At 40.2% G+C, this 25883-nt stretch overlaps 1 protein-coding gene across 8 annotated transcripts in view; it reads left to right on the top strand.

Moving 5' to 3' along the window:
• The window catches only part of BCL11B (BCL11 transcription factor B), a 98192-nt gene that overhangs the window by 46791 nt on the left and 25518 nt on the right, over nucleotides 1–25883 (top strand). Inside the window, exon 3 of one of the 8 annotated variants that reach the window (XM_072930390.1) lies at nucleotides 10999–11031. The exons of the other annotated variants lie outside the window; for them this stretch is intronic. Within the exon in view, the coding sequence (XP_072786491.1) occupies nucleotides 10999–11031 (33 nt within the window). The remainder of the gene's footprint in view (nucleotides 1–10998; nucleotides 11032–25883) is intronic. 8 annotated transcript variants of the gene reach the window in all.

Here is a 25883-nt window from a genome sequence, read left to right as displayed (position 1 = left end):
GTTGGAATAGAGTAATGAAATTCGCAGGGTTATGTAGCTTGGATCTAAAATATAAATGGGCAAAGCATTCATTTTACTTTACCCCTTGCCAGATTAGGGTGCTTTTTTTGAGCCTGCTTTTTATTTCATTTCAATGAATTGCAACCGCTCAGAGTAACTATAAAACACACGGAGTTTTTTTTTTGCATAACAGAGACATGCAAATAAATGATTGTTGAGAGACATAATTATGTAAAGAAAAGTATATGCTTGTGTGCATGCACACATACACTGCAATGCTTTTTGTGGGGCTATTTTTTCACAATACGTCTTCATAAGGCTCTTTTTATGATGCTGATTTATTAATATTGTACATTAAGGCTTAAATTGTCAAAGCTGCCTAAGAGATTTGGATGCCCATTTCCCATTAAAGTTAACGAGAAACGAGCATCGAAAATCTCAGCGCAGAAGAGCACGGCACTTTACAGTGTGTTCTCCAAAGAAAAAAGTCCCTGCCTTGAAGATGCTGTGGTGCAAAAGCCCCAGGAAGAGGATCGTAATCAGCATAAGACAAAGAGGATCGTAATGGCACAGAGAATAATTAATCCCCTGTGCCTGCATTCAGATATATACCTGGTCCAAATTCTTTGGACCTGGGCCTACGAGTGAGGGTTTTATATACCCCTGTAAAGATAATTAAATCTGTCCAATACACATATATTCATCTAACCAGTGAAACTGCTTCCTTCCTACATGTAGGCTGATGGAAGGAGGTGGAAAGCAATTACAATACTTAGTTGCATGTATAAAAACAGCAAGTGGGCATGGACAGCAGTGATTAATGGACAGGACTGTGAAATTTAAGGTCTAAAATAGAGGAAGGCATGGGGCCATATCTCAGAAGAGAGGAACAAGCTCCTGCTAATTCAAGGAATCAGCTGTGTTAGTCATTAGGACATTCTGAAAATCACAGTCATCTTGTAAAGTTAATATCAATTTACTTGGCTACTGAAATTCTACTTACTGCTTCATTTAACTAGTCTGGTGTTTTCTTGGCAGAGATTAAGGTGACAGTAAAGATAAAAGCAGTCCCTGTAACTAAATCATAGGTTTTAAAAGAATACTTTTTCCTTCATCTATTATATCACTGTATTCATTTTATGTTGGTTTTATAACTGGAGTCAGCCAAAGAGAAGAGCTAGATTAGACCACCCTGCTGTAAAAAGCTTGATGCAATTAATACAGTCTGTCTAGAAAAAAGTATTATTTCAAAAACTTTTATGTTAATGATATGGTATGCACTTGCACGTTTCTTACTTGAGCAAGAAGCAAGCTTTTGTTCGCTCTAGCCTGGGTTTTATTAACACAGGAGGATCAATGGAAAACAAAACAGTAATCAGAACAGAGAATACAAACTCATCCAGCAAAAACCTTCTAACTCATCATGTCCCAGGACAATGGCTGATACTCTACTCTTCATTTTTTGCTGAGTGGACTTTCAAAAAAAAAAAAAAAGGATTTCTCTCTGATGCTTTTTTTTGAGAGGAGAAAGAGGAATTTGGTATAAGTGTATAAATGTCAGAGGACAGACAAAGATCTATAGTTTCCCAGAGAGCCTTTGTAAATGTATCTTTTCATTTCGCTGCATAAATAAGAGGTTTGCATAAAATACTAGCTAACATTCAGGAAAGATGTCCTTGTGAGTCATGTATTTATTTATTTTAGTGAAATATTTAATGCGTGCTATAGTAGAATTGACTTTGTGGACAGTACTTACAGAGTGCGGGGATGTGTGAGAGATATATACACTAAAAAGAGTAATGCATCAGTCTGAGTGCATGCATCCATCTTTACACCTATCTCTCAATCTCTGTGTTCATTCACCTATCCAAGTATTAAAATCATATGTGACCTGCTGTCTAGGCAGCTCCCTGTCTCACTAGGTATTAAAATCAGATCCAAACTCAAAATAAGTGGATTTAAAACAGACTGGTTTTTTGACTGAATAGTGTGTTTGCCAAGAGGCAGCAAAGAGACCTTAAAATTGCAAAGAGGTGACTAAAATGAGGGTGCTGCATGGGGCAGGGTCGCTGGCAATGTGAGCATGGCTGTGACTTTGTTCTAGACAGATGGCTGATCACTATAACTTTCTAAGTCCTAATTATGTCAAGTTAAGAACCAGCAGGAGCAATAGTGATATTTAAAGGTTCTTTAAAGCGGATGCTTGCCATTTCCAGACATCCCAGGAAAAAAGAAAAGACCTTAATTGCAATATTAATGGGTGGAACTGAATCTGGTAGTCTTGGTGCGAAAAGGTTCAAGGCAATGTTGCCTGCAGTAAGGACAATGGTTCCAACATTGAGAGAGTTAACTCGATCGCATACCACTACACTGAGCCCGAGAGTCTGAACTCTTCAAACGCTCCAAATGGAGAGCTAAATCAAAGAATCCTGTTTCAAATCCATCCAAGATGTTGCTGTTTTTCTCCTCTGACAGGAGAAGCATTTGGAAGTGCAGTTTCTTTCTTTTTTTATAGCTGTCTTAAAAAGGAGTTTGGATGTTTAGCACAGCTGGTGCTCATTACATTATGCACTATCAATAAAATAGCATGTGTAATTAATTTTTAATGCAGTGCTGTATGCAGCGCTTTAAAGCAGTTACTGTATGGGGAGAGCCGACACCGGTCACTGACATCAGAAATATTGAAATAGAGGGCTAGATTTTGCATTTTTAAAGGCTGTATGTGAGAGTGGGGGAAGGGTAATTCCCAACCAGCAATTCTCTGGCCACAATCAAATTTAAAAATATAGGAACAAGATGGATGAAGGTGAATTTGTTTATTGGAATGAATGAATTTTTGTCCTTTTGGAGTTTGCTGAGTGATAGCTGAATTAGGAGAAGTGACTTCAGAATATAGGTAAGGACCAAGGGAGCACAATAGCAACAGATCCATATTTGTTAAAGCACAAACAGGCTTTGGCGGTATCAGGTGGGAGATGAGGTAAAAAGGGAGCTTATGTAGAAGCAAGGGAAGGACATTTCTATTCTATTCTATCTCATTGAACAGTTTTCTTCTTTTCATTGCAGGGCTTCTTTCTTGTGCCTTGTTCTGTCTTGTTGTTCCCATTAGTAATAACCCCATTTTTCCCCCTTGATTCATTAAACATTTGGGGGTACTGGTAGTTTGGAAGGGAGAGAGTAACTTGGTTACAAAGAGGCACCACTGATGACATGGTTTATGCTGCTCTGACAGAAGACCCAAACAAATTAGGGTCTTCTTTTTGCATGGCAGTACTTTCCACTGCATAAGTGAAGACTGCTTTAATTAGGCAGAGTGGGAAAGGTTTGGGCACCATCATGACTCTCACAGCCATTATGTCCAGAAACACCTTGGTTGACTGAAGGAGGAGCAGACCTCTTTTTGAAGTTGTAGCATGGTGTGTGTCCGTGCTCAGCAAAGGGATGGGAATGGCTTTCATGTTTCTGCAGCAGAGTAACTGCCAGGGATGGTTTGCAGGATGGGACCAGCCTCCTCCCTGCTACCGCTGTTTTCCCACCCATTTTCAGAGAGTTGAATGCCTCTTGGTGAACACTTCCTAAAAAGAGAAGAAATCAACTGCAGGAAGAGAAGGAAGGAAGCAATCACCTAAAAAGCGACAAAATTAGGAGTAGTGCTTGTCAGGTGCCTTGCCTTTTGGTTGGGCAATGCACCAGCTTTCTAAAAGCTGGGTTTTTTTTGTTTTTTTTTTTTTTTTTTTTAATACACGTGCACAAGGCATAAATGTTTGCAATTATTCTTTCTTTTTCTCAGCAAATTGCCATTCATTTGTACATAACATATGCTAAGCAGTTCACTTGTACAGCCTCACCTGGCATATTCAGGATGGAGTTTCCTCCTGCCCCTTCAGCAGTAGCTTTTTGACATCACTTTTCTTCTCGCTTTCTGTCAGATTTGTGCGGATGTGTTTGTGTGTCTGAGCCAGGAAGTGAATTGGCCTGTTCAGCTTGTGAGAATAGAGATAAACCTCTTGAGCACAAATATAATGCTCAGTCAAAGGAAGTAGGGCAAACCATGGTGTACGGTGTAGATAGTTGTGATGAGAACTGCTTTTTAGTTCACCAGCCAGAGTGGGAAAGGTGGAGAGAACAATGAGGTGTTGTATATTTTGTAGTGAAATCACTTAATTTTATTTTATTTGTTTTAGAGGAACTGGATCATTTATTCCTGGTGTGGCTAAGGTTTAGGCCAGAGAACTGCAAAAAAATTAGCATGTGTCCCTCCAGAGCTAATTCAGAGGACCTCTGCTCTCTTGTTTTTGGAATGCTACATAAAAATAGATAAAAGGAAGGCTTCTATGCTCAGATGGGATGCTTTATGTTCAGAATGGGATTTGAGTCAAAGAAGCCATGCTGATGCATCTCATGTGTGCCCCACTGGGTTCCTGTGTTCTGCATGTTGGTCCTTCTTTCTGCTGAGCAGTAAACAGCTGAGCAACTGTTAACAACATACCTTTTTATGCTGTTTGCCTTCTTTTGGACAGGATTTTTCAAGAATTATTGCAGTACATACAGAAATCTGGTAGGCTAGTGTATGGTACATAAATTGGTATTTTTATTTTCCTCTTGTTTTTGTCTTTAATCAAGCCATTTCTCTGGGCCCCTGTTCCAGCTAATGTAGCTTGCCATAGCATGGGCTGGGCAAGCCAGGTTCAATGAGACACTAAAAATTGCATTTGGAAGGAAGCAGGCAAAAATCCCAAATAGCAAAGGTTTGCATATTTTATGAATTCAGCTGTATGAGTCAGAGGTCCTGGGACTTCAGGAATGAGGTTAATGCAGGCACTAAGCAAGGAGATGAGGAGACAGTTGCTGGAATTGTGCTATGAAATGGTGCTTTCTAAACTGTCTTTGCTATGGATATAAGGGGCATCTGGTTAGAGAAGAACTGGTTTGCACAACATACCTGCAGCTTCAATTCTTGTTTAGATCTCACCTGGTTATTTGAAGCCAACTGTAAATATATTATTTTCAGTACATCCCCTTGGCAACGTGAGAGGAGCATTCCATCCTTCCTGTGTGTCAGGCTGGCTCCTTACATGTCCTGTATCGACCTAGATTACTTCACGTGAGACACGGATCTAAACCTGATCCTTACCTCTCTTCCCGGCTGCGTGACAAACGTGGATCTCCCAGGGTGGGTTGTACCATGCCAACAGTCCCCTGAGAGATGGGTTAGGGACTGCCTGGGGATGCTTGGCTGAGCATCTTCCTGTGAGGTGTTTTCTGACTTCAGTGATGTTATACTGTTCTGCCAATGGTGAACATGGTCTGTGGAATTCCAGGATGTACAGAGATTTAAGTAAGAGTCAGAGTGTTGTTGGAAAACACATATAATTTAAAACTGCCCATGGTGATGAGAGTAAAACCCCAAAATTCATGGAATCTTTTAAGACTTCAGTATAGCAGCAGTGCCTTCTGCTTGCAGGGGAATTATTTTTTTCAGTTTGCATCTTCTAAGAGAGTTTTTTGTTATTTTTTCATCTCTTCTGGTTGAATAAAGAGAGAATAAGTTAACTTATTATGGCACAGACAGGCTTATAATGTAAAGTATGTCTAAAATTGGATCTGACTGTTTATGGATTGATTAATCCAAATCCTTTATAAAAATGTGCGAACTGTTGATTAAACAGGGAACAGGACTGTTGTGGACATACAGTAAGTACAAGACTAGTGTGTAACTTTACCTTCCTGTAAAAACTAATTCCAAAAACATCAATCTTTCTCTATTTTTTTTTTCTGTCAAATGGAACTAATTCCTCCACTGTAAATTTGAGGTAGAATCTTAAATGCTCCACAGTGTATTGAAACCAAACACTTCACTATCATTATCAATAGATACATAGAATAGTTGTAAAATGATCCTCTGAGATTGCTGTAAATTCCTTCCCAATTTCCTTCACGCTTTCCCTGCCCATTTTCCATGAAGAGTGCTGTGCAAGCTGCATCCATCCTGCTCCTGCTTCAATCACCACTGTCACCATTCATTAGTGCAGTTGAGCACACTCATAAATGTCTGAGCTCTTCCCATATTTAGAGCAAATCTCTAGCCAGCAAATCTCCCCTTCTGCTCTTCCTTTTGGAGAAAAACCACAGTGGTCACAGTTTGAGGTGAGCGCTTGAGATATAATTTTAATTCAGTGACCTGGTATCATCCAGAGCTGTAAGGGGGAGAAAGAGTGTGGGAGGCAGTACCATCAGTGCTTAAATAATTTGCTCCTTGCCCTTTCTGTCTAAGTTTGTCAGGCTGTGTCTTGTGATTATAAACGGAGATTTCTTAGATTTGTATTCTCCTTAATAGGTAAAGATGAGCGAAAGCTGTTTTTTCACTTTCTCCTCACTCTTTCTTCACAGATGTCTTTGCTCTCTGGGACTGGCTGGCACTGCTGGGGAGGTATTTCCCAGGGGATTTCATTGCCCCAGGGTTAGATTTCTCCATCTACACAGCAGCATGGAGCTGTATTGCATATAGCTCCCTCCCAGCAAGCCTCAGTGAGTCACCATCCTGCTTGCTGGCTGTCTGATGGGAACAGGATGCTCTGTCCCAGGCCACTCTGTCCATGGAGCTTCTGCCCATCTGCACCTTTCCCTTACCCTGCTCCTCCCTAGACATTCATCTTTCTTTCTTATTTTATATATAACAGTTTGATTTTCCCATCAGGTAGGTCCTTCATTTGTTGCTGTCACTGCCAGTAGTCCCCGAAGTCATAGTTACAGCACATCTTTTTTCCTAAAAAACAAGTCCAAAGTGAAATTGTTCTTTTTAGTGGTATTTTTTTTTTGACTTCACATTTTTTAAAATGGAAATGACTGCTGAAAATAAACACAGTTTGCAATGTATAGACTTACTGAGCCAGCATGAATTTCCTTAATAAGCTGGGGTATGTGTGTGTGCGTGCACGTGTGTGTTTTTCCCCCTTAGACCTTGGAATAAGAGTGCTGTCTCTTTAAATTCTAACTCAAACTTTACTGGCGATTTTACAGAGCCTGGTTTCATTTATAGTGGAGCCAGACTTGCTGTGTGAGAGCCGTCCGCATGCTGGAATTAGTCTTAAGCTCGCTTCTGTGGCGTTGCCAAATTCCATGTTTGTGTTTTATTTAGAATTCTTTTCACGGCCAGTCGAATCTGTTCAGGCACACATAGGCAGTGTTGCGCCCCATGGAGAAAATAAGCAAGTTTGCGTTTTCTTTGGCATAGGCCATGGCCACAAAAGACTGCGGTCTAAAGAAACATTTTTTAAAAGCTATTTTAACCCATAACAGATGTATAAAGTAGGCACACACATGCCAGCTTCCTTAGTTTTAATTAAAAAATAATTATGGCTTTAATGGGATGCTAGTGACAAATTTGGATGAATGGTGGGTGACATTATCTCAAGGCTTGCTTCAACTTATAAATTAGTGCATTTCTCTTGGCCAGTGGTACAGATGAAATTAAATGAAGGAACAGATTAATATTTCTTGAAGTTGCATTGAACCAAATGAAAAATCCAATCATATAAAAAACATACTCCCTTCCTCCTTCTCTTCCTCAGATCTCCATTTGCATGAGGTCACAGAACACAAAGAAAAGGTTATTTTCTCTGGCTGATAGTTGTCCTGGCCAACGATAAACTGTACTTAAGTTTTCAAGGTGACTGTCTCTTTTATAATTTTGCATTGGTAGCCACATCGCCAAATTATTGTGATTAATGTCAGCAGGTGCTTCCATTTATAACCACATCTAACCAGCTAACACAGTACCTTTGAGCCAGGAAATCTTAAATATAACCCCTACCCTACATGTTGCATGTTGCAGTGGTTCTCTCTCCATACCTTGGCTAACTGGTGGTGATGCTGGCTGTGATTTCTCACATCTTTAGGCTATTTTCAATTTGGGGCTTTTAAGGCTCATCAGAACTGGGCTAGATGCACAGGCTTGCACAGGTAGCAACAGTTTATATTTATGAAGAAATAAACAGAGGAGTAATAAACATGTAATGAGCTAACCCCAGATGGTATCTCTGCTGTTATTAGTCAGGTGTATGTAGAGTTGAGGAAGGGAGATTGAAGGATCAGCATGAGCGTCTCTGGATATTGAAGGAAAGGTTGGATGGGTTCACTGGAAAAAGCCTCTTCCTCCTTCCCATGCATCCCACCCATGGACACCCTGAACAGATGCTGAGAACAAAGGCGCTAAAGCAGCACAGCTTTTTAAGGCATGCAGCAGAATCACATTTCCTCCAGACCTGCTTGTCCCACCCTTGTGCTCTCCAGCAGCAAAGGCAGCCCAGCGTGGGATGGGGCTTTCTGGATGAGAGCAGATGATCAGCTTTATGATCTATGGCACCAGCAGATGAGGATCATTTTGGTTTTGGATGGCAAAACCCTGTTTCCTGTTCTCCAACATATTCTTTCATGAAACTTCTCATCTGCTTAACATTTAGCTCCCATTGTAAAAGACAACCTTGGAATGCTGCTGATACATGTAATATAGATGGTGGGAACTCCTCTTCATTTAGGCAGTGCTAGTTTTCTCTAATGAATATGTTGAAATGTTTCCTTAGTAAAAATGGAAATTACTTTTAGAAAAAAGCAGATCAAGGAAAGAGTATCAGGTGCTTGGTGGATAGCTGTGCACCTTCTCCATTCAGGGAAGTCCATTCATCTTGTGACTTACAGATATTTTTCTACTAATTTCCATGCAAATGTGGCAGAGTCTCCCACCTTGCTCACTTAAAGCTATCAGCCATGTTAAACTGGAAAAATCCAGCAAGAGGAAGCTGCTCTGTTTGGTTTGAGACAAATCTGTAGAATTTCAGCTCTTCAGGGCAATCAATTTAATCCCTCAGGGATGGCAGTGTCTCTTCTTGGAGTACAGGATGTCCATTGCCTGAAGCTGAACCAAGCCAGTCTCTCTAAAGATACAATTCTTAGGCTTTGTTTAACTGTAGCACAAAAAAAAAAAAAAGATTTTCCTTTGTCAATAGAATGAGAATTTCGTGGTAACATTCCCTGGCTTGAATACCTCATGAGTGAAAATGAAGCTCCATCATTAAAAACATGAGTCATGCAGTGCACATGAGACTAATTTTTGCATTCCTGGAATTTTTGGAAGGGAAACATTACATTCATGATAATCCTTTCAATTATACCTTATTGCTAAAATAATCCATGAGGCATTCTGCAGTAGAGCCCTCTGCTATTTGGTTACAGTTGAGGCTTTGAAAATAGCACCTGAAAGCTTTTAGACTCCTGTGTGTCAGTATCTTAATTTTATTTTTATGCTGATGCACAGAGGATGGTCTGCCATCATTTTTATTTACTCCTTAGGATTTTTTTGTTTAATAAATAAGGCTAATTTGATTTGTTCTGATCTGTCTCAAGGATCTAATTGCTGCTGTAGAGAAAGATTAATGTCCAGTTGAAAGGATTCCATATCTATAAATGAGAACTGAAAGCAGATGTTAGTTTGATGAACGTGTGCTGCCCATTCCTTGCCTGCACTGGCTCAGAGAGCAAGTTGCTGAGAGAATGCTATCTATCAGAAGAGAGATGTTAGATGCCAAACACTGTTCAGAGTCACACACCTATCATGAATAGAGTGAACAGTTATCAAATAAAATATCCCAGGTAGGTTTTTCTCTGCTTGTGAAATGTCTATACACAAGACAGAGTTATCCTCAAATTGTCAGAAGTACTTGACAAACTCCGGTTAGGGGGAGGCACTATGAATTGAGGACAAGAAGGACTTTGAGTTTTCGCTCAGGGAGTAGTGTTGGTATATTGTCCAAGGGCTGGTAAGCTCAGTTGCTAGTGCATTGTGTGCACAGTGCTGATTCTGAAGTTAACCCAATCCCTGAAAAGCCACCCGACAAAACCAAACCAAAGCTGATACTGGTGTCTTTGCTATTGGTGGTCTGGCTAGGTGCTCAGGCATTTCTGGCAAGCCAGGCCAAATGCTTTTCAGAGTTTTCTAGCTTGAGCTCATGCAGATCTGTGGAGAGCAGACAGTAAAAGGAGTAAAAGACTAAATGACTTGGGCACACAAGATCAGTTTTTTAATCATCCAGGCAACTTTGACATGCACTGCACACAGTAAGTGCAAGAGCTTTTTAGGTAAAGCAGGTACAGATGGGATCTTTTTGCATGGGCTCTCCAGTTTAGTAAGGATGCTTTTCATCCCTTTCACAAGCAGGGCTCCCTTGTGTTCTCTGGGCTGCTGGAGCTCCCCTTCCCAGCCACTGTGTAACAGCAGGTTAGCGGCCAGTGCACAGAGGAGGAGACATTTTAGCCCAGGGCAGGAAATTCTGATAATGGCAGTAGGATTGTCAGTGTTTCCAAAAACACAGAGAGTGTTTTCTTTGTAAAGACTCTTAAAAAAATATTTCCAGTAGTTTTAAAATGCTCACCAGTATTACTGTGAGCTAGAGAGAAAACATAACAGATTTAGTCACTTTGATTTTTCTGTGTGTGTGTGTATGAAATAGCTGTTGCATTTTTACTCTTTTTAAAATTGCTATTCAGGTAATGTCTTTGTCAAGAATACTATTTCACAGATGGACAGACAAAGATGTAAAGACCAACATAACTCTTCCTTGATATCAATAAATCAGGCTGACCTGAGATGTGTGTACAGCAGGAGAGGGAAAGAGAGAGAGGAGGGGAGATGGAAGATGAAAGGCACAGAGAAAGGATTAGGAGTCATGGAGAAGGACAGGTACTGGAATCCCAGAACTCTATGTCAGCTTTTGTGCTGTATTCATGTCAAAATTACAGCAAAGAAGAGTACTTGCAGTATCACCTCATGTTCCCCTGGAACTTCAGTGGGGCTCTACATACAGCAGCCAGGTGAGGACAGAGAAGAGACTGTTTTTTCAAGCTCTTTTTTTTTTTTTGTTTGGGGTGCAACTATAAAAACAATAATTACAAATATAACTATTTGTATTGTTTTTTTTTTATTTTTATTTTTGTTTTTTTCAGACAGTACTGATCTGAGCAGTGAGACTTTTTCAGGTAAAGAAACTATACTTAACTGGTATGAAACCTGGGCATTCAGATTGTTCTTGATGATTTTCCCTGACTTATATCTACCTGACTATGCTATGATGTCAACAGTTTCCAGCTGATAAATCTCACAAAATGACTGGAAATGAGAAAGTGGACCAAAATAAAGTAAATGGTAACTCTCTCCCTATTAGGACATACTTTAAAGTTACTAAAAAAAAAATCTGCTTTTTGTCTTTACTTCTCTTGCTTTCTGCACCCTCTTCTTAGCTTTTATTTTCTTATAGGCAGGAAATGGTGCAAATATGACTATCCTAAATTAAGCTGGTGAGTTACTCATGTAGCTGATATTATTATTGGTCACTGAGTAATGCATGGCAAACTTCATTTCTTTGGAGAAGAGTCAGTACTGAAGTTAAGAGATGGAGCACAGCTGCCCATGCAGTCAGCAATATATATTGCAATTTCTTTTTATCTGGTCTCCTGTCTGGTTGCTCCTACATCTTTATGTGGAGTATGAGAAAATATCTTTAAGAAAAGGGTGATATCTTTTATAAAGATATCTCCCTTTTCTTAAAGCTATCTTTTATAACATGGTGGCTTTCCTCATAGCAATGAACTCAGGCTGCAGAATGAGCTGTGAGTGTGTAATTTTTGCAGGACAGGGCTTGTCTGCAGTATTTTATTGTTCCTGGAAGTGGTCACTTGAGCAAGTACACATGTGTTATGAGTAAGTATTGGTTTTCTCTGGCTGCTTCTTAGCAGGTTTTCCTCTGAATGAAGGTGTGTCTGGCCCTGGGCAAATTGTGGAACTCCCGCATGTTGGCAGTGGGAAGGTGTAATGGGGTTGGGAACTTCACGTGGTGCTCATAGCTCAGTGCACACCTCAGGCTTAGCATCAGGAATCTCTTGTTTGCTCTGCATGGACAAATACTCTGTTGGCCTTACACAACTGCAGGCATGGCTGTAAGGTTTAATCATGCATCTAAAATCAAAGGAAAACACCGCACAGGGAGTGTTCCTTGGAAAAAGCAGCTGTAGGAGACCAACAGCAGGCTTTTTTTACAGGTGGGAGAAAATAAAACATTCTTGTCTAGGGGTCCCCAGTGATCCCAATGTAAGGACCCTGCATCTGGTTAAAATACAAAAATACAAGTTGAAAAATATTGTGAGAGAATTTGAGAATTTACAATATGCTTTTATAATTATCCAGTGAAAAGCACTGATAAAAGAAGATTCTTGTATTTCCTGTCCTATTCCCTATGGATGGGGAAATCTAAATCCAAACCTTCACTGAATTTTCTCTGTGATCTTGGAAAAGTTCTTTAATTTCTCCATGGGAAGCCTCCCACTTCAGTAAGGAATTCCAGCTCTTCACTCTTGGATGGGAATATTATGAGGATAAAGATGTGGAAGTTTCTGAGTTGCTCAAATACTAAAATAATAAAAAGCTACTGAAGTATATAAAATGAATGCAAATAATTTAGGCTAATTTTTGATGAATTGCTTGTCCAGGGTTTTATTGGATGTGATGTAAATGACTCTGAGGGCCATTGATAGTGATTGATGTTTATCCAATTGTTACTGTGTTCAAAATACTCACAAATACATAAGAAGTATTGCTGTTACTCCTCTCTGTGAAAACAGTGGATGAAATTGTGCTCTCAGGTACAGCAGCTCAAGACCATTGCAAATTAAGCCACTGGAAATCAATGGGGTTGCACATTTGTAACTGAGATCAGAATTTGCCTTGGCCTTGTGAGGTGCTCTGTGTGCTAATTCTTGCATCTGAAACTGGAAGAAATGGCTTTTTTATTACAGCAGTGCTTGAAGAGACCCCAGGAAAGTGAGATGTGTATATTAGAGGCTGCCAACAGCTAGTGGCAGTTTCAGCCTAATAAACTGGAAGTAAATAACTTGGTGATTAGCTGGAATTGGCAGGCCACTTAAACACAGCACTGACTGGGTACATGGTTTTCCCTGTTCACACCTTAATACTATATAACAGCATGGATGGATGCCTGGAAAATATATGGCCCTCAGAAGAACTTGTTCTGAATCTACCTTGACACTTCTATTCATAAATGATCTTAATAATTACAACAACTACAAGTACTTAGCTGCAGCTTCTTATTCCAAGGAGCCCAGAGCACTTCTAATTTGAAGACTGAACAAACAATAAACAATGAAATCCAAGTAATTATAGCAGGGGTAGTTTTGTAGTTCAAGGGATGAACTAGGAAGACAGTGGAAATGGTTTTCTTGCTGCTGCCCTCAGCACACCATCTCTCTGTGAACTGTGGCTGCAGTGGGGATGTGTGAGGCTTAATCTCAGGAGAAGAGTTTTGTGGATAAAGCAAGCAGTGCAAGAACCTAAACGGGATTATTGTGAATATACTTGTATGTTCAGAGAAATTGAACCCATGGAGATGCACTCTAAGAAGAAATATGATCAAATAGTAAGTGAATGAAGGAACTCTTTCAGGGCAGGACCTAGATGAAGTTACCCAGAGAATCAGTTGCTATTAATTCAGTAATCTTTAGGTCAGGTTGCTTGCTCCGTGATCACTGTTAAGTTGTATTTCAGGAGAAAACAGGGCATTTTGGCAAGGACAGTAAGAGAAAGTCTGGCAAATCCATTCATTTTTGCAATTGCCATGCTCTTGTCTCACTTCTCTCACATCTTTTGTACCATAAGTAGCAAGAGAAGATTCTGATGCAGTTTTCATTTGCCACCTTTCTGAGTCCTACTTTAAGTTCTAATTTATATGCTTCTCTAACATTTTGTTTCTCTACTGGATTACTTTACTTTTTCCTTTGTGGTCCTGAGATTTCTGCTGCAAGGAGGAATTCCCCTCCCCTATGCAATAAAATGACCAGGCTGGGTTAGCATTTTGTTCCCAAAGAGAAAGGATAAAAAATACTAAAACAGTGCCAGTTTCCCTGACAGAAGTAATACTTCACAGTATTGTGTCATTCCTGCAGCCTCTTCTTTTCAGTTACCCATCCCTCTTAGTCATTTCATTAGTCATTATTTTTGGAAAGGGGTGTGGCAATCTGGTTTGATTGAAAAACAGCAGGATAAAGTGTCCAGCTTATAGTGGTCATCACATTGACATGTATACTTTTAAGGATTTAGGCTGTGTATGGGTCAGAAAGCATAGTGCTTCTTGATTGCTCTGCTCTCTGAAGTATAGAATTTTGGTGGTTTAGAAGTGGAGCGATAATCCTTAAAAATGCTGCAACTTGCCTACTTGCCTGAGATTGTGTAGCGTAGTTATTCTTTGTGGTTTCTCCTAATCAGCCCTCACAGGTGCATATGACCATTTTACAGGCAGGAAAAAAACAAAGAGCTTGGGTACAAACTTGGTTAATAAGTTCCCAGCCTCTAGAAATCTGGTCTGGTCACGTTGCTGCATGAACAAAAGGCATAAAATGAATTTACTGTTGAAAGTGGTTGCTTTGGGCTTGGATTAGGCCCACAATCCAGGTCAGCAGTCATCAAATTATCTTGCAGAAGGTAAGAGTATTTTGGCCCAAGGTAGTCAGAATTGAAATGCATGACACGTATATCTACAATTCTTGCTTAGGCATGGAGATACTGGAGCATTTTGGATCAAATAATGGGTTTTAACATTTACTGTAATTGAGAACATGTGAAATTAATAATAAAAAAAAAAAAAAAAAGAGGGGACCTGAAAGATTTAAATGCAATTAATTTTATTTTGTTGAGATTAAGTATTTAAAACCTGGAGCCTGCTAAGAAGGCAAATCAGGTTTGGCTCTAAAGAGAGAGTCTCCAGTTTTTGAAGATGCCAAGAATCCATAATGGCTGCTTCATGTGAGTTTTCTTCATTTCTTCAACCTCTTGGGCGAAAGTCAGGTCTGTGTGAAGGTAGGTGTGCGCAGTATTTTGCAAGCAGACATGAGCTTGCTCTGCCCATGCTTCAAGCCAACTGGAGCCCAGCCAAGCTCCAGCGGAAGCTGTACAGCTGCCTGAGCGAGGATGTGGAGCCCCAGCCCTGTTTGTCTGCAGGGCTGGTTAGCTCGGGTTTGGGGTTGTACTAACCACAGCTACAGGTCCTCTGCCTTGGTGCTGGCTTGCGCCTGGCCAGGCTGGAGTGCAGGCAGGGTGAGCTTTGTCAGCCTGCCAGGTACCATGCAGGCATACCCTTCCTCACCCTAGGTAGCAGTTTCTCAGGCACTTAATTTTCGTTGAAGTCAGCATGAGCAAACGTTAGTCATCTTGAGCGGTGGTTGCCAAAGGTTCTTTGTGTAACGCGTGGATTTAGCAATGTAGGCACTGACTTTGCATTACTAATGTTTGGTCTGCTTTCTCCCAGGCCTTTCCACTTTCTTGGTCACTGTCAACCCCCTTTCCTGCTGGCTGCTCCAGCTCTGTAATTGCATGTGACTGCAGTGATAGGATTGTCAGCCCTGAAGATGCCTCTAGATTTTATTGCTACCCTCCCTTAGGCGATGCAGTTTACCACCAGCCCTGAGAGGCTGGTTTGGAGTCTCTTGAAGTTGTTGAGATCTCAATAGTGCTTTATGGTGATCTTGCCCTCTCTCCTCACCTTGAGGAAGGGAGTGGTGATTTAGCCAGAAGCAAACAAGTGACTTCAGCAAGCTGGTGCTTCTTCCCTAAGGAGTATAATGAAAGTTTCACCCTACAGGGTACAAACTATGCTTTGACAAGTGAAAAAAAAGAGCAAAAAAAGAAATTGGTGTTGGTTCATGTTTCTAAGTTATCTGAGCTTTGATTGGTCTCTATAATTCAAGGAATTATAGATGATATTTTATGTTTCCTATCTGTTACTAATTCATTAATATTCTTGCCTTGGTTTCTTGATGTGGAAACCTGAACTTCATAGCAATAGAAAAGCTTGAAATTGCCCAGAAAAAATTAATCTTTCATTGTTTCATGTACTAGCACTACTGTTCTAAAAATCCCCACATGATCTATGTATGAAACTGTGGTCTCTTAAACACATGAGAAACTTCAGGGTGACTTCTGTAGGTTTTTCATAAGGATTTGCATCCTAAGAATTGAAAAGAGCAAATGTTCACTTTGCAAAATTATTAAGGTCTTGGGTTTTTTCTACTGGAATGAAACCCAAATGTGGAGATTTCTGAGAAATTAAGCTTTGTTCTCAGTTTGTTAGGCAAACACACAGTATTTTATATCTGATGACTTCTGGGTAAGTACTAATAATATTTCAGCATTTTTCTCTCACATGATTTGTAGTCTGACAAGAGGACTTGAACATGGGGCTCAGGACCACTTAGCAACTCTCTCTCACTCAGTCTTTCTGATGAAACTCCACTGAAACTCAGCTCCTAACACAGGTCATATTAGCTGACAAGAATCTTTGGTAAAAATGTTATGAGCATCTCTAGTTCATTGTCTTCTAACTTGTTTTAACTTTAAACATGTCAGATCTGTAAGATAGGATCTGTTATGTTCTGTGAGAAGTGGCCTTTACATGTTGACTAAATTGCTTGGCTGGTACAGTTACCATCAAAGAGCTTTTTTAATGTGATAGACATAAGAAAAGCCTTCCAATTGTCTCTTCTATGTCCTGAGTATCCCAGCTAAATTACAAATAGGATATGAAAGTCCAGACATGGGTCACTAAGCCCTGGGGTATTATGGATGCCCTCTTGGATCTGTGTGGAAGGCGGTGGAAATATAGCTTGTAGGGTGGATGCACTTCACAGTTGGAGAGAGGTAACCTAGTTTGTCAGCTATCACAAAACACTCATTTCATTTCTATTGCTACAGTTTTGTCTAGAAGTGTTCAAGCCCTGCAGGGTCCAGTTCACAAGGTTGTATGTGAACTGAACCCTGCTCTCAGGTTGAGGAAGGGTGGGTGGAGAAGCAAACCTTTCAAGATTGCTTAGAGGGATGAATCTGAGAAATTCACACCTTCAGAACTCCTCTTTGTCTTCCTCTACTCTTATGAGCATTGAGCCCTTTTGTACTCTTTACTCAGGACTTTGAAGTGATCCTGGTTCCCTCTGCTCATGTTTCTGTCTTTCTTTGCTGAGTCACTCTCAAGCTGTACAGTGCTTTCCTTTGGGGCCCTGGGTGCTGCCACTAATTAACTCTTGCATTGCTATAACATGCATTCAGGATCTGCCCCATGCTATAGGTTACCTTGCTAGTGATTTGATCTCGTCTTGGTAATTCACATGTAGAATCTGTCTCTCCACCCAAATTCATGAGAAATGTGGGTTATATTTTGTAGAAAATACAGTAGGATACACTCAAGCTACTGAGAATACTCACCATTATAATATTGTGGCTCATTAAGGTTAACTGCTGTAGGATCCACATGCAAGAAAACCCCAGTCTAAAATCCAGTAGGCAAAATCATATTAATGTTGCATATCCTTGACATGACACATGCAAGGACTCAGTATCATTTTTAATTCGCAGCTGTGCCCCTATCACTGTCCCCTTCTTTAACATTCATGATAATTTCCAACTTCATTTCAGTGTTTTGGCTGTTTTCTGTTGTTGCTTACATCCAGTTGATTACCGGGAATTAAATTCTTGTAATGGCAAAACATCTCAAAGATGAGATAATAAAATAACAGGATTTTGTGTATGCTTCCAATTGCCTTAATGAGTTTATATATTTTCACTTTGGCTGTAGAAATGTTTTAATGTGGCTCCTCAACTTGGCACAAATTCCCTTTCTTGCTACTTGCTGTAGGTATCCTAAGAAGAAATAATCCAAGCCTGTGTTTTACCTGCAAGGTCCAGCTCACTTTTCTCACAGTGACAGTATAATTTCTCTGTTTAAGTGCAGTACAGAACATGTGTCTTTGAACATGTGGATTTTAGTGAAAGACAAAGAGATCCCCTCTCCCTTGATGCTAGAAATAGCAATAGCACTGAGCAGTCAAAATATTTCAGTCTCTCGTTCTAACTGTGTTTGAGAGTGCCTGTGTTTCATGTCCTGTTATCGCTGCAGCAAAGAATCCCCCATTCTTGATAGCTTTTTTTGGTTCTTTTTGCAAAGATGAGAGTGAAGAAGTAAGGGGGAGCTCTTCCACAACAAATATCACTGCATGCTCTGGGATCTTTTGGAAAGAAATCTTTTTATATTTTTAAAATTTGTATTCCAACAGTTTTTATTATTAAGATATTCATTCTTATAAAGGAATGTTAAATAATTAAGCCTGTGGAAGGGGCAACATCAACAAATGCTGGAATATATTTAAATAATGAAGAACATCTTTAATTTGTACATGTAAAATAATTGTGGGCCGATGGCAGGTTAAGCATTCATATTTATTAAAATGTACTTGCTTCTGCTTTAGAGGAAGGAGATTGTCATTTTATATACTCTCCTTCAGCCTGAGACACTTCAAGACTTCCTTCTCTTCAGTCAAAAAGAATCAATTATGCATTGCGGTTACTTTCCCCAAAATACTTTGATTGCCTCATTTTGTTTTAGCTGAGAGCACTCAAGTCATTCCTCTTTATACAGGAGGGAAGAGGGGTGTGGAAATTACCCAGTCTGTAACCAAATAACCTGGCCTTTAGTGAGGATTCCTAGTGATTCAGAATATTGACAGCAATCAGGAGTCTCAGGCTGTTGAAACTTCCCCTCTAATTGAACTGGGAAAGGTAAACCAGTTTCAGTGCTCCGCACGCTGTAATTGCAATAATTTAATTTAGCTATTTAACCTGTAATTCAGTGGTATTTATTAAAGAGCATAGGAGAAAATGAGGCCATTAGGAGCCAGAGATGAATACATTGAAATGAAAATGAACACTTCTAACTGCTAGTTGACCTTCGTTTTGTAGCAGTTTTTATTAGGCTGGTCACGGTAATTACTGGGACGTGAATCATGAAGAAAAGTGAATAATTCTGTAATGAACATTTTTATTCATTATCTCACATTTTCAGGAATCAGAAAAGTATCATGTAAAAATATCTCCAATGTTCTCCTTTTGTTTGTTTTTCTACAAATAATGGTTTGTGGACAATAGCCCGGTGCAAAGCATCACTCCAGTGAGGATTTGAATCAGGCTGAATTGATGGGCCTGCAGCATTCCAAGTGCAGCATGCACGACTGCAGAACATGCTCAGGAAGATTGAGATGTTTGTAAATCAAGCAGAAATCATATTAGTAAACATAGGACATGCTGGTCACCCCTGTTAACACTTAGGAGGGCACATTTTGGGTCAAAAACTGAGGTATTGAAACTTCCCAGGGATTTGTGCTGGGCTTTCTGGGCTTGAGTACTTTTACCCTGGCTGCTGCCAAGGAGTCCTTTTAGGAAGGGTTCTTTCTGACCATCAGTGACCTGTTTTGGGAAGCACAGTCAGCTTCTGTGGAGGCTTCCAACTGGATTTTGTAAGACAGGAGTGAGGCACCTTCCAACACCACTGTGTGAGTAACAGAGCATCCTCCATTCCTCTTCTGCTCTAGCCCACTCCAGCATTTCCAGCACCAGACTAGCTCTGGAGCACCAAGCTGCCTTCCCAGAGCTTGCCTCAGAGGACAAAGGGTAGAGGGAGAGCAGGAGTGGGTGGCTGTGTCTCTTGCATGGCTACTCTAGGATGGGCATTTCGGTGGGGAGGAGCCCTGGTGCTGCCGTGTCCTTACACGGGCTGCTGGGCCTCCTGCCACCACAGCCCTGCCAGCCCTGTTCTTTCATTCAACCTGTTCTTTGCTGAAGCAAATTGTCTGGAGTTAGTGCCTCAGCAAGGAAGAGAATGGACAGTGCTTTGGCAGCTGTGCTGTGGTTGGTACTCTTTTCTCTGCTCTTGAACACTCTCGTGCAGTGTTGTTTTAACCCGTGTTGTTTTCTTACTAGTTTTATTAAACATCAGCCTCTATAGGGACCTGGCCTCCTTCACTCCCATAGTTCACAAGATCTGGAGAGAGTTTAAATTTGGTTTTGTGATTCTATTTATTTTTTTAAATAATTAAAAAAAAAAAAAAGTCTATTTTTGTAAATTACTTCCCAATACAGTGAGATGTAACTTCAGAGAGACCAATGCGGTGAGCAGGGTTACTACTCAAAACCGTGCACCTTATTTACCCTATTCACAGCCACAGTAATTTTAACATGGATGAAGAGGGTGAATTTATTTATTGTAATTATTTACCCTGAAGAGGTTGCTAATAGTTTCAGGTTTGAAGCTCTTTGTGCTGATTTCTGCTAAGCATTCTTTTCTCTTATTGGCCACTGTAAACCTACACTAAAAAGCAGTGATTAAAAACTCTATCTGCACTAACCTCTTAATTTCCTGGATTATATGTTTTCTTACTTGCAACTCTGTTTTTCAGTCTGACTTTGAAAAAGAAGATAAGTCTCATTTAGATGAACATCCCTGTGATGCACATTCCCAAGACAGTTTTCCTAATTTCTTCTGCTGTCTTCACTTTAAGGCAAATCTCTCACTGGGACTGACATTGACTTGAGGTTTGGTATTCAAATAGCGAGGCTATATTGTGTGGGTTTCAGGTGGTAAAAAACCATGGGAGTTGTAAGTGGCAAGATGTGAATAGTTTCAACATTCACCTGGGGTCAGAAATTGAACATAACTTAAAATCTGAGATTGGAACCCAAATGTGCTTGCTTATGGAGAGGCATCAAGCACTGGGCTGAAGAAAAGGAATGTGATGTTTTCCAGGTGACTGAATTTCCTGCTCTATCCCCTTATCTGCAAGCCACCTTTAACTGCTCTGCCTAGAATCCCAAACTGGTAAAGATGCCATTGTTTGCACCAATTTTCCCTACCTGATATTGATTTAAGCTCTGTGTCACCAAAGAATCTAGCCTCTCTACTTACTGAGGATTGAAAATCACTCACTCCCTTGGAATTTGGCAGTGCAATCTTAGGGTGACTTGCCAAGCCTTTTGTGGGGGGTTTAGTTACCTATGACTAGTTTTCTTTAGAATACTGCCTCATTCTTTGGGCCTCTGTGGCTAAATGGAGATGTACAGATTCATGTCTGACCACCCCCATTCAGTGATCACCCAGAAAACTTAATCTTGGGTCAATGTAATAGAGTTAAGTTTTATTACTAATAGTTTTCAACTGTGGTGGCTAGTTGGCAATTAAGGATGATACGTGAATGCTAGTTGAGTATTATCAGGATAGTCCAGGATTTGAGAAAGCTTAATAAAGCTCAGAGTTTAAAAACAATTAGCAGAATCTGGGCTGCATTTATTTTAAAGATATTTGCCTTGTTTACTCAAATTACTAGAGCTGAATGTCCTTACTAGAAACACTCTCTTTACAAGGCAAGAGTTAAAAATCCTTATTGTATTTTTCTTCATCTACATCAAAGATGCTGTAGTGGTGAGAGTTACAGACACATGTGTACAAATAGATATACAGTCCACATATTCTTTTTATGTTCAATATATATTTAATACACACACATCTATCTGCATGTATATGTAAGCCAGCAATAAACAATTTTACCAATCCATTTTTCTTTGGAAACAAATGCCAGCCAGTGATAATGGTATACTTTTTCTAGCATAGTATCTTTTCAAGCCATAGACTTTGCCACTGGGGATTGTGCTATGAGATAATTGACCCACGTGAGTTATGTGTCCTGAGTCTAAAGCAAGGGCACACGTGGTGGCATCAAAATCAATTATCTCACAATACATTCCCCAGTGGAAAGGACTACTGCAGTTAGAATAGACCCATGAAAAAGATTTAGGTATTTTAAAATGTTTTCAGTGACTTAATTCTTGTAAATAATGTTCTTGCTGTATAAAAAAAAAAAATACAATAACAGTGGTGGATTAAATTGTGCTAAGTGCACCTACTGATGAGCACTGCTCACTGGGGATGAAATCTCATTGGAGTATCACTGATGGAGTATCACAATGGCTGTATTAACTGGGCTGCCTCCATTGCTGCTATGCAGGTGACTGTCAAGTAGATGCATCTTCATTTCCTCTGTGGTCGTCATCCTCTTGCATGTGTCAGGGAGCAGCAGAAGTAATGAACAGAGCTGCCAAGCTCTGAGGACAAAATTCTACCTCCGCCAATCCTTGCAAACCCTTGCCAGGGTAAAATTATTTGGAGGGAGCAGAGGTATTTAACTCAGGGATGGGTTCTCCAGTCAGAGCCCGATCACCTAAATGATTATAGCTAAATTATCATGTACTGGAACTTTGAAACTCTTCAATTGCCCCGTTGCTTGGTTACAGAATCATTAGTCATCTATTCTGGTAGCAGGGTGAGAGGTAGGGGAACTGGAGGGAAGAGGGGGAGAATATTACATGTGCTGTTGAAAATGCAAAGAGCACATTCGATCATATCTAATTCCCATTTATATTACTGTGGACATCCCTACTGCCCAGCTGCCCTCTCAAAGACTCAGAGCTATGGGATTTTTTGATGCATGAATGAAGACTGGGAAGAGGGCCAGCATGCTGTTCATAGGCTTCTTCATCATTTATTACCTTCTAGTTTTAATTGTTTTCCTGCTTCTCCTGAGATATTTAGCTAGGAGGAATTGTACTATGCAATGCAGACACGCGAGGTGGCAACTGAAGATTGCCTGTTAGCTCAGTGCACTGTACACTAGCTGGATGTTAATAAAATGGGGAAGACTATTTACATGAATAGAAGAGGCCCATTTGTAAACCCTTTATTACTGAAGTACACAAGTTTTACTCCTGTTTGTCCATTATAGAAATGTGGATTGTATAATAATCACCACATATCTGCACTGTCTACCCTTCTAGTAATGAAAATCAGATCTTTCCATATACCATGCTGTTGCATCCTATTGTGTCTGCAGGGCTACATTTATCTCTGGTAAAAAGTTCTGGTAGTTTTACAATAGGGCAAAAATTTGGTCTGCTTAGTTTCTGACAGGTAGTCCAGTGGTAGAAAAATTAAACAGAAGCTCCCATAAGAAACCTTGATAATAGGAGGTAAAACAAGCTGAATTTGGCAAAGGAGGGATGGATAATTAATAGGAAAGATATGAATGGATATGTGTGTTTCACAGAGTGAGATTTGAAGGGAAAAATGCAGATCTCTTGTTCCCTGTATCTTCAACGGAGCTCCACAGTGTTTTTCTTTGGGCAGCTTTCCGATGTTACCCTTGCGACCATTTGCCTTCCCTCATCAGCACCTGATGGCTTTGTCACAGGCAGTACCTCTGTGGCAGTTACCTTTTGCTGTCCTCATGTTGCCTCCCAGCCCTACCCTGTCCTGCTGGAACTGTGCATGCCACAGCCATGGCCTTTGCTCAGCACAGGGCCGAGATGTGCAGAGGAGCTCCAAAGCTGAGATGTGCAGAGGTCTGCCTGCAGCTCCAAAGCCAAGCACAAACACACTGGTGTACCCAACAGAGGGAGAGCTGGCAGTGCAGAGCTGTGTGGAATATGGCTTCAGCCTCCCCCAGTTCTTTGTGCTTTCAGAGAACCCCACTGTGTGCGCGGGATGTGACAAAGTGCTCCCTGTCTCTGAGGAAGGTCAGAAACCCTGGCTGAAGTAGGAGTGACCACTTTGATTTAGGTCCTCTTTGATTTGAGGAGTAAAAAGATACACGTCCCTTTCCATGCTTTGAGGGTTAGAGAATTAGGGGTGGTTTCATGTCTCTGTTCCATTTTAGTCTTCAGTAAGGCAAGGGTTATGCATTACTCCAATTTCTTTTTTTTTTAACATAAGAATACAGTTGAGAACACCTGTGTGTGCATTTGGGCTTGGAAGAATTGCAGGCTACTATTTGTAGGGGATCTTAGATTAAGAAAGTGGCTTTAGAAACAGATGTCTTTGGATTGACACCCCCAAAATTATTTTATTATTTCTCCAACACTTCAATTACCTTGAGTGTTTATCTCACCTCTTAGGGCAGTCAATTGTCTTCATGAAAGTTCATGTTATTCACTGCAGCAGTCAGAACTTGGTTTCCTTTACACCTAGAATTCTCTGTTAGCTAATTGGGAGAGTATTTGTTGACTTAGATAGGTCTGCTGAGCAGAGTCCATGTTGCCAGGTTCAGTAGACAAAGCATATACACCAGATTTATCCATTCCTCATCCATCTTGACAAAGGGATAAATATTGACTCAAATGTTCAATCTTGTTTCCCTCCCATCCTCCTTCCCAGCAAAACCTGAAGTACATGTTTAATGGATAGAGCCAATTGACCAAGCTTAGATAAAAATACCTCGTGCTTGTAGTTATGAAATAGCATCAATTAGCCTGAGTAACAGGTCATCTTCCCTGAGACAGCACACATCATTAGGCCTAAAAAGATGTTAATATATATTTATAAATATATATCATATGTTTTTCCTAATGAGTTAGGAAAAAACCTTTTACCATCATATATTTTTAATTATGCAATGAATGTTACAGTATGTGAATCAGCTTGATTTAAAAATACAAAAGAGTTGAAGTACCCTAATAATAAATCTGTAGGTGTGTGTTGGAAAGGAGATGAATTTCGCGTGACTGATGAGATATTAACAGTTTTGACCTGATCTCTCAGTGACTGATATTGATAACACTCATTTCTAGAGCACACTGAAGCTCCCATACAGCACAGCCTCTGTTGAGGTTGGAGGGGGTGTGTGCAACTCATGCTGAGTCCAGTGCTTCTAAATGAGGTGCTAAATTGGATCAAACCAATTCATTTTTGTGAATCACAACTGTAAATTTAGAAAGCAGAAAATGCTTGTTTCATAATACTGCCTGACTTCAACAATGGGACATTATCATTGTGTACTCTGAAGTGCTCCTCCTTGTCTGAGATGTCAGTGTCTTGGGGCTCCTTGCAAGGATTTGCTGGCCTCAGAGTTAGGAAATGTTTTCCTGATAATCAGCCTATACTGTCAGTAACCCAATTAGATCTCATTACTTTTTCTTATACCCCAGTGGCATCCTCAAACAATTCCTTGCTAGCCTCGCTATCCGTCCCCTGTCAAACACTCCAACCAAATTCTGGTTATAAATCAGCCTGATTGCTGTCTGCTTTGTGTGTGTACAGGGCCCTTCTTCCTGCTTTGTATCCCATATCCCTCAACTGCATCTTTCTGTAAATCGGGTGTGCCATGATGTTTTGGTTAGAAAAGAACTTCTGTGTAGGGTTAAACATCTGCCTGAGTGATAAAGGCAAAACAGTCCAGACTGAATGCTGTCAATCAACCCTTCTGTCACCCAGCTCTGTCTTCTGGTCTCAAGGGTAGAGGATGGAAGGCTCTTCATCCAGGAACATTGACACAGAACTGTGGAAAATAATCTTACTTCTCAGTTAAGTACATGGGCCAAATTCAGTCCTTAGTTTCACCATCTCAAGGTGTTCTTGAAGTCAGAGTGTGATCCACAGCAAGACTAAATGGGAAACTATTTTTTCCACAGAAAAAAGGCCAAGGATGGCCCAAGATTTTGTGCACCTTGCTAATTAGAGGGTGTTTCAAATTGGAGATTATTCAGAGAAGAACAACAAAACTGATTAAAATGTTGTCAGGATTTTTTCAAAAGGAAAGATGAAAAAAACTAAAAATATATGATCAAGTTAAATAAAGAGCAGGTAGAGGAATTATGATTGGAGTGTCAAGGAACACTGGGGATGATTCAGTAGTGTGACAGCCCTTCTAGGCCTCATTTTCAGAAGGCTTGGAGTGAGGTTTCAAAGTCTTTGAAGCCAAAGAGACTTCAGCATCAGCCTGATGCTACACATAGATGTATTTTCAGAATGAGAGTTATAGCCATGAATAATAGCTAACAGAACTATATATGAAATGAGTATTAGAAAAAAATTCCAGACCATGACTCATTTTCAGGTCATAGAGTGTTCTTAAGAGATGGAAAACTGCCAAATTTCAGCAAAGTATTTATAGACCCATCT

This window comes from Taeniopygia guttata, chromosome 5 (genome assembly GCF_048771995.1).
Source record: "Taeniopygia guttata chromosome 5, bTaeGut7.mat, whole genome shotgun sequence".
Taxonomy (NCBI): Eukaryota; Metazoa; Chordata; class Aves; order Passeriformes; family Estrildidae; genus Taeniopygia; species Taeniopygia guttata.
Note: the sequence above shows the minus strand (reverse complement) of the source record. Positions and strands in the feature narration are given on the sequence as shown.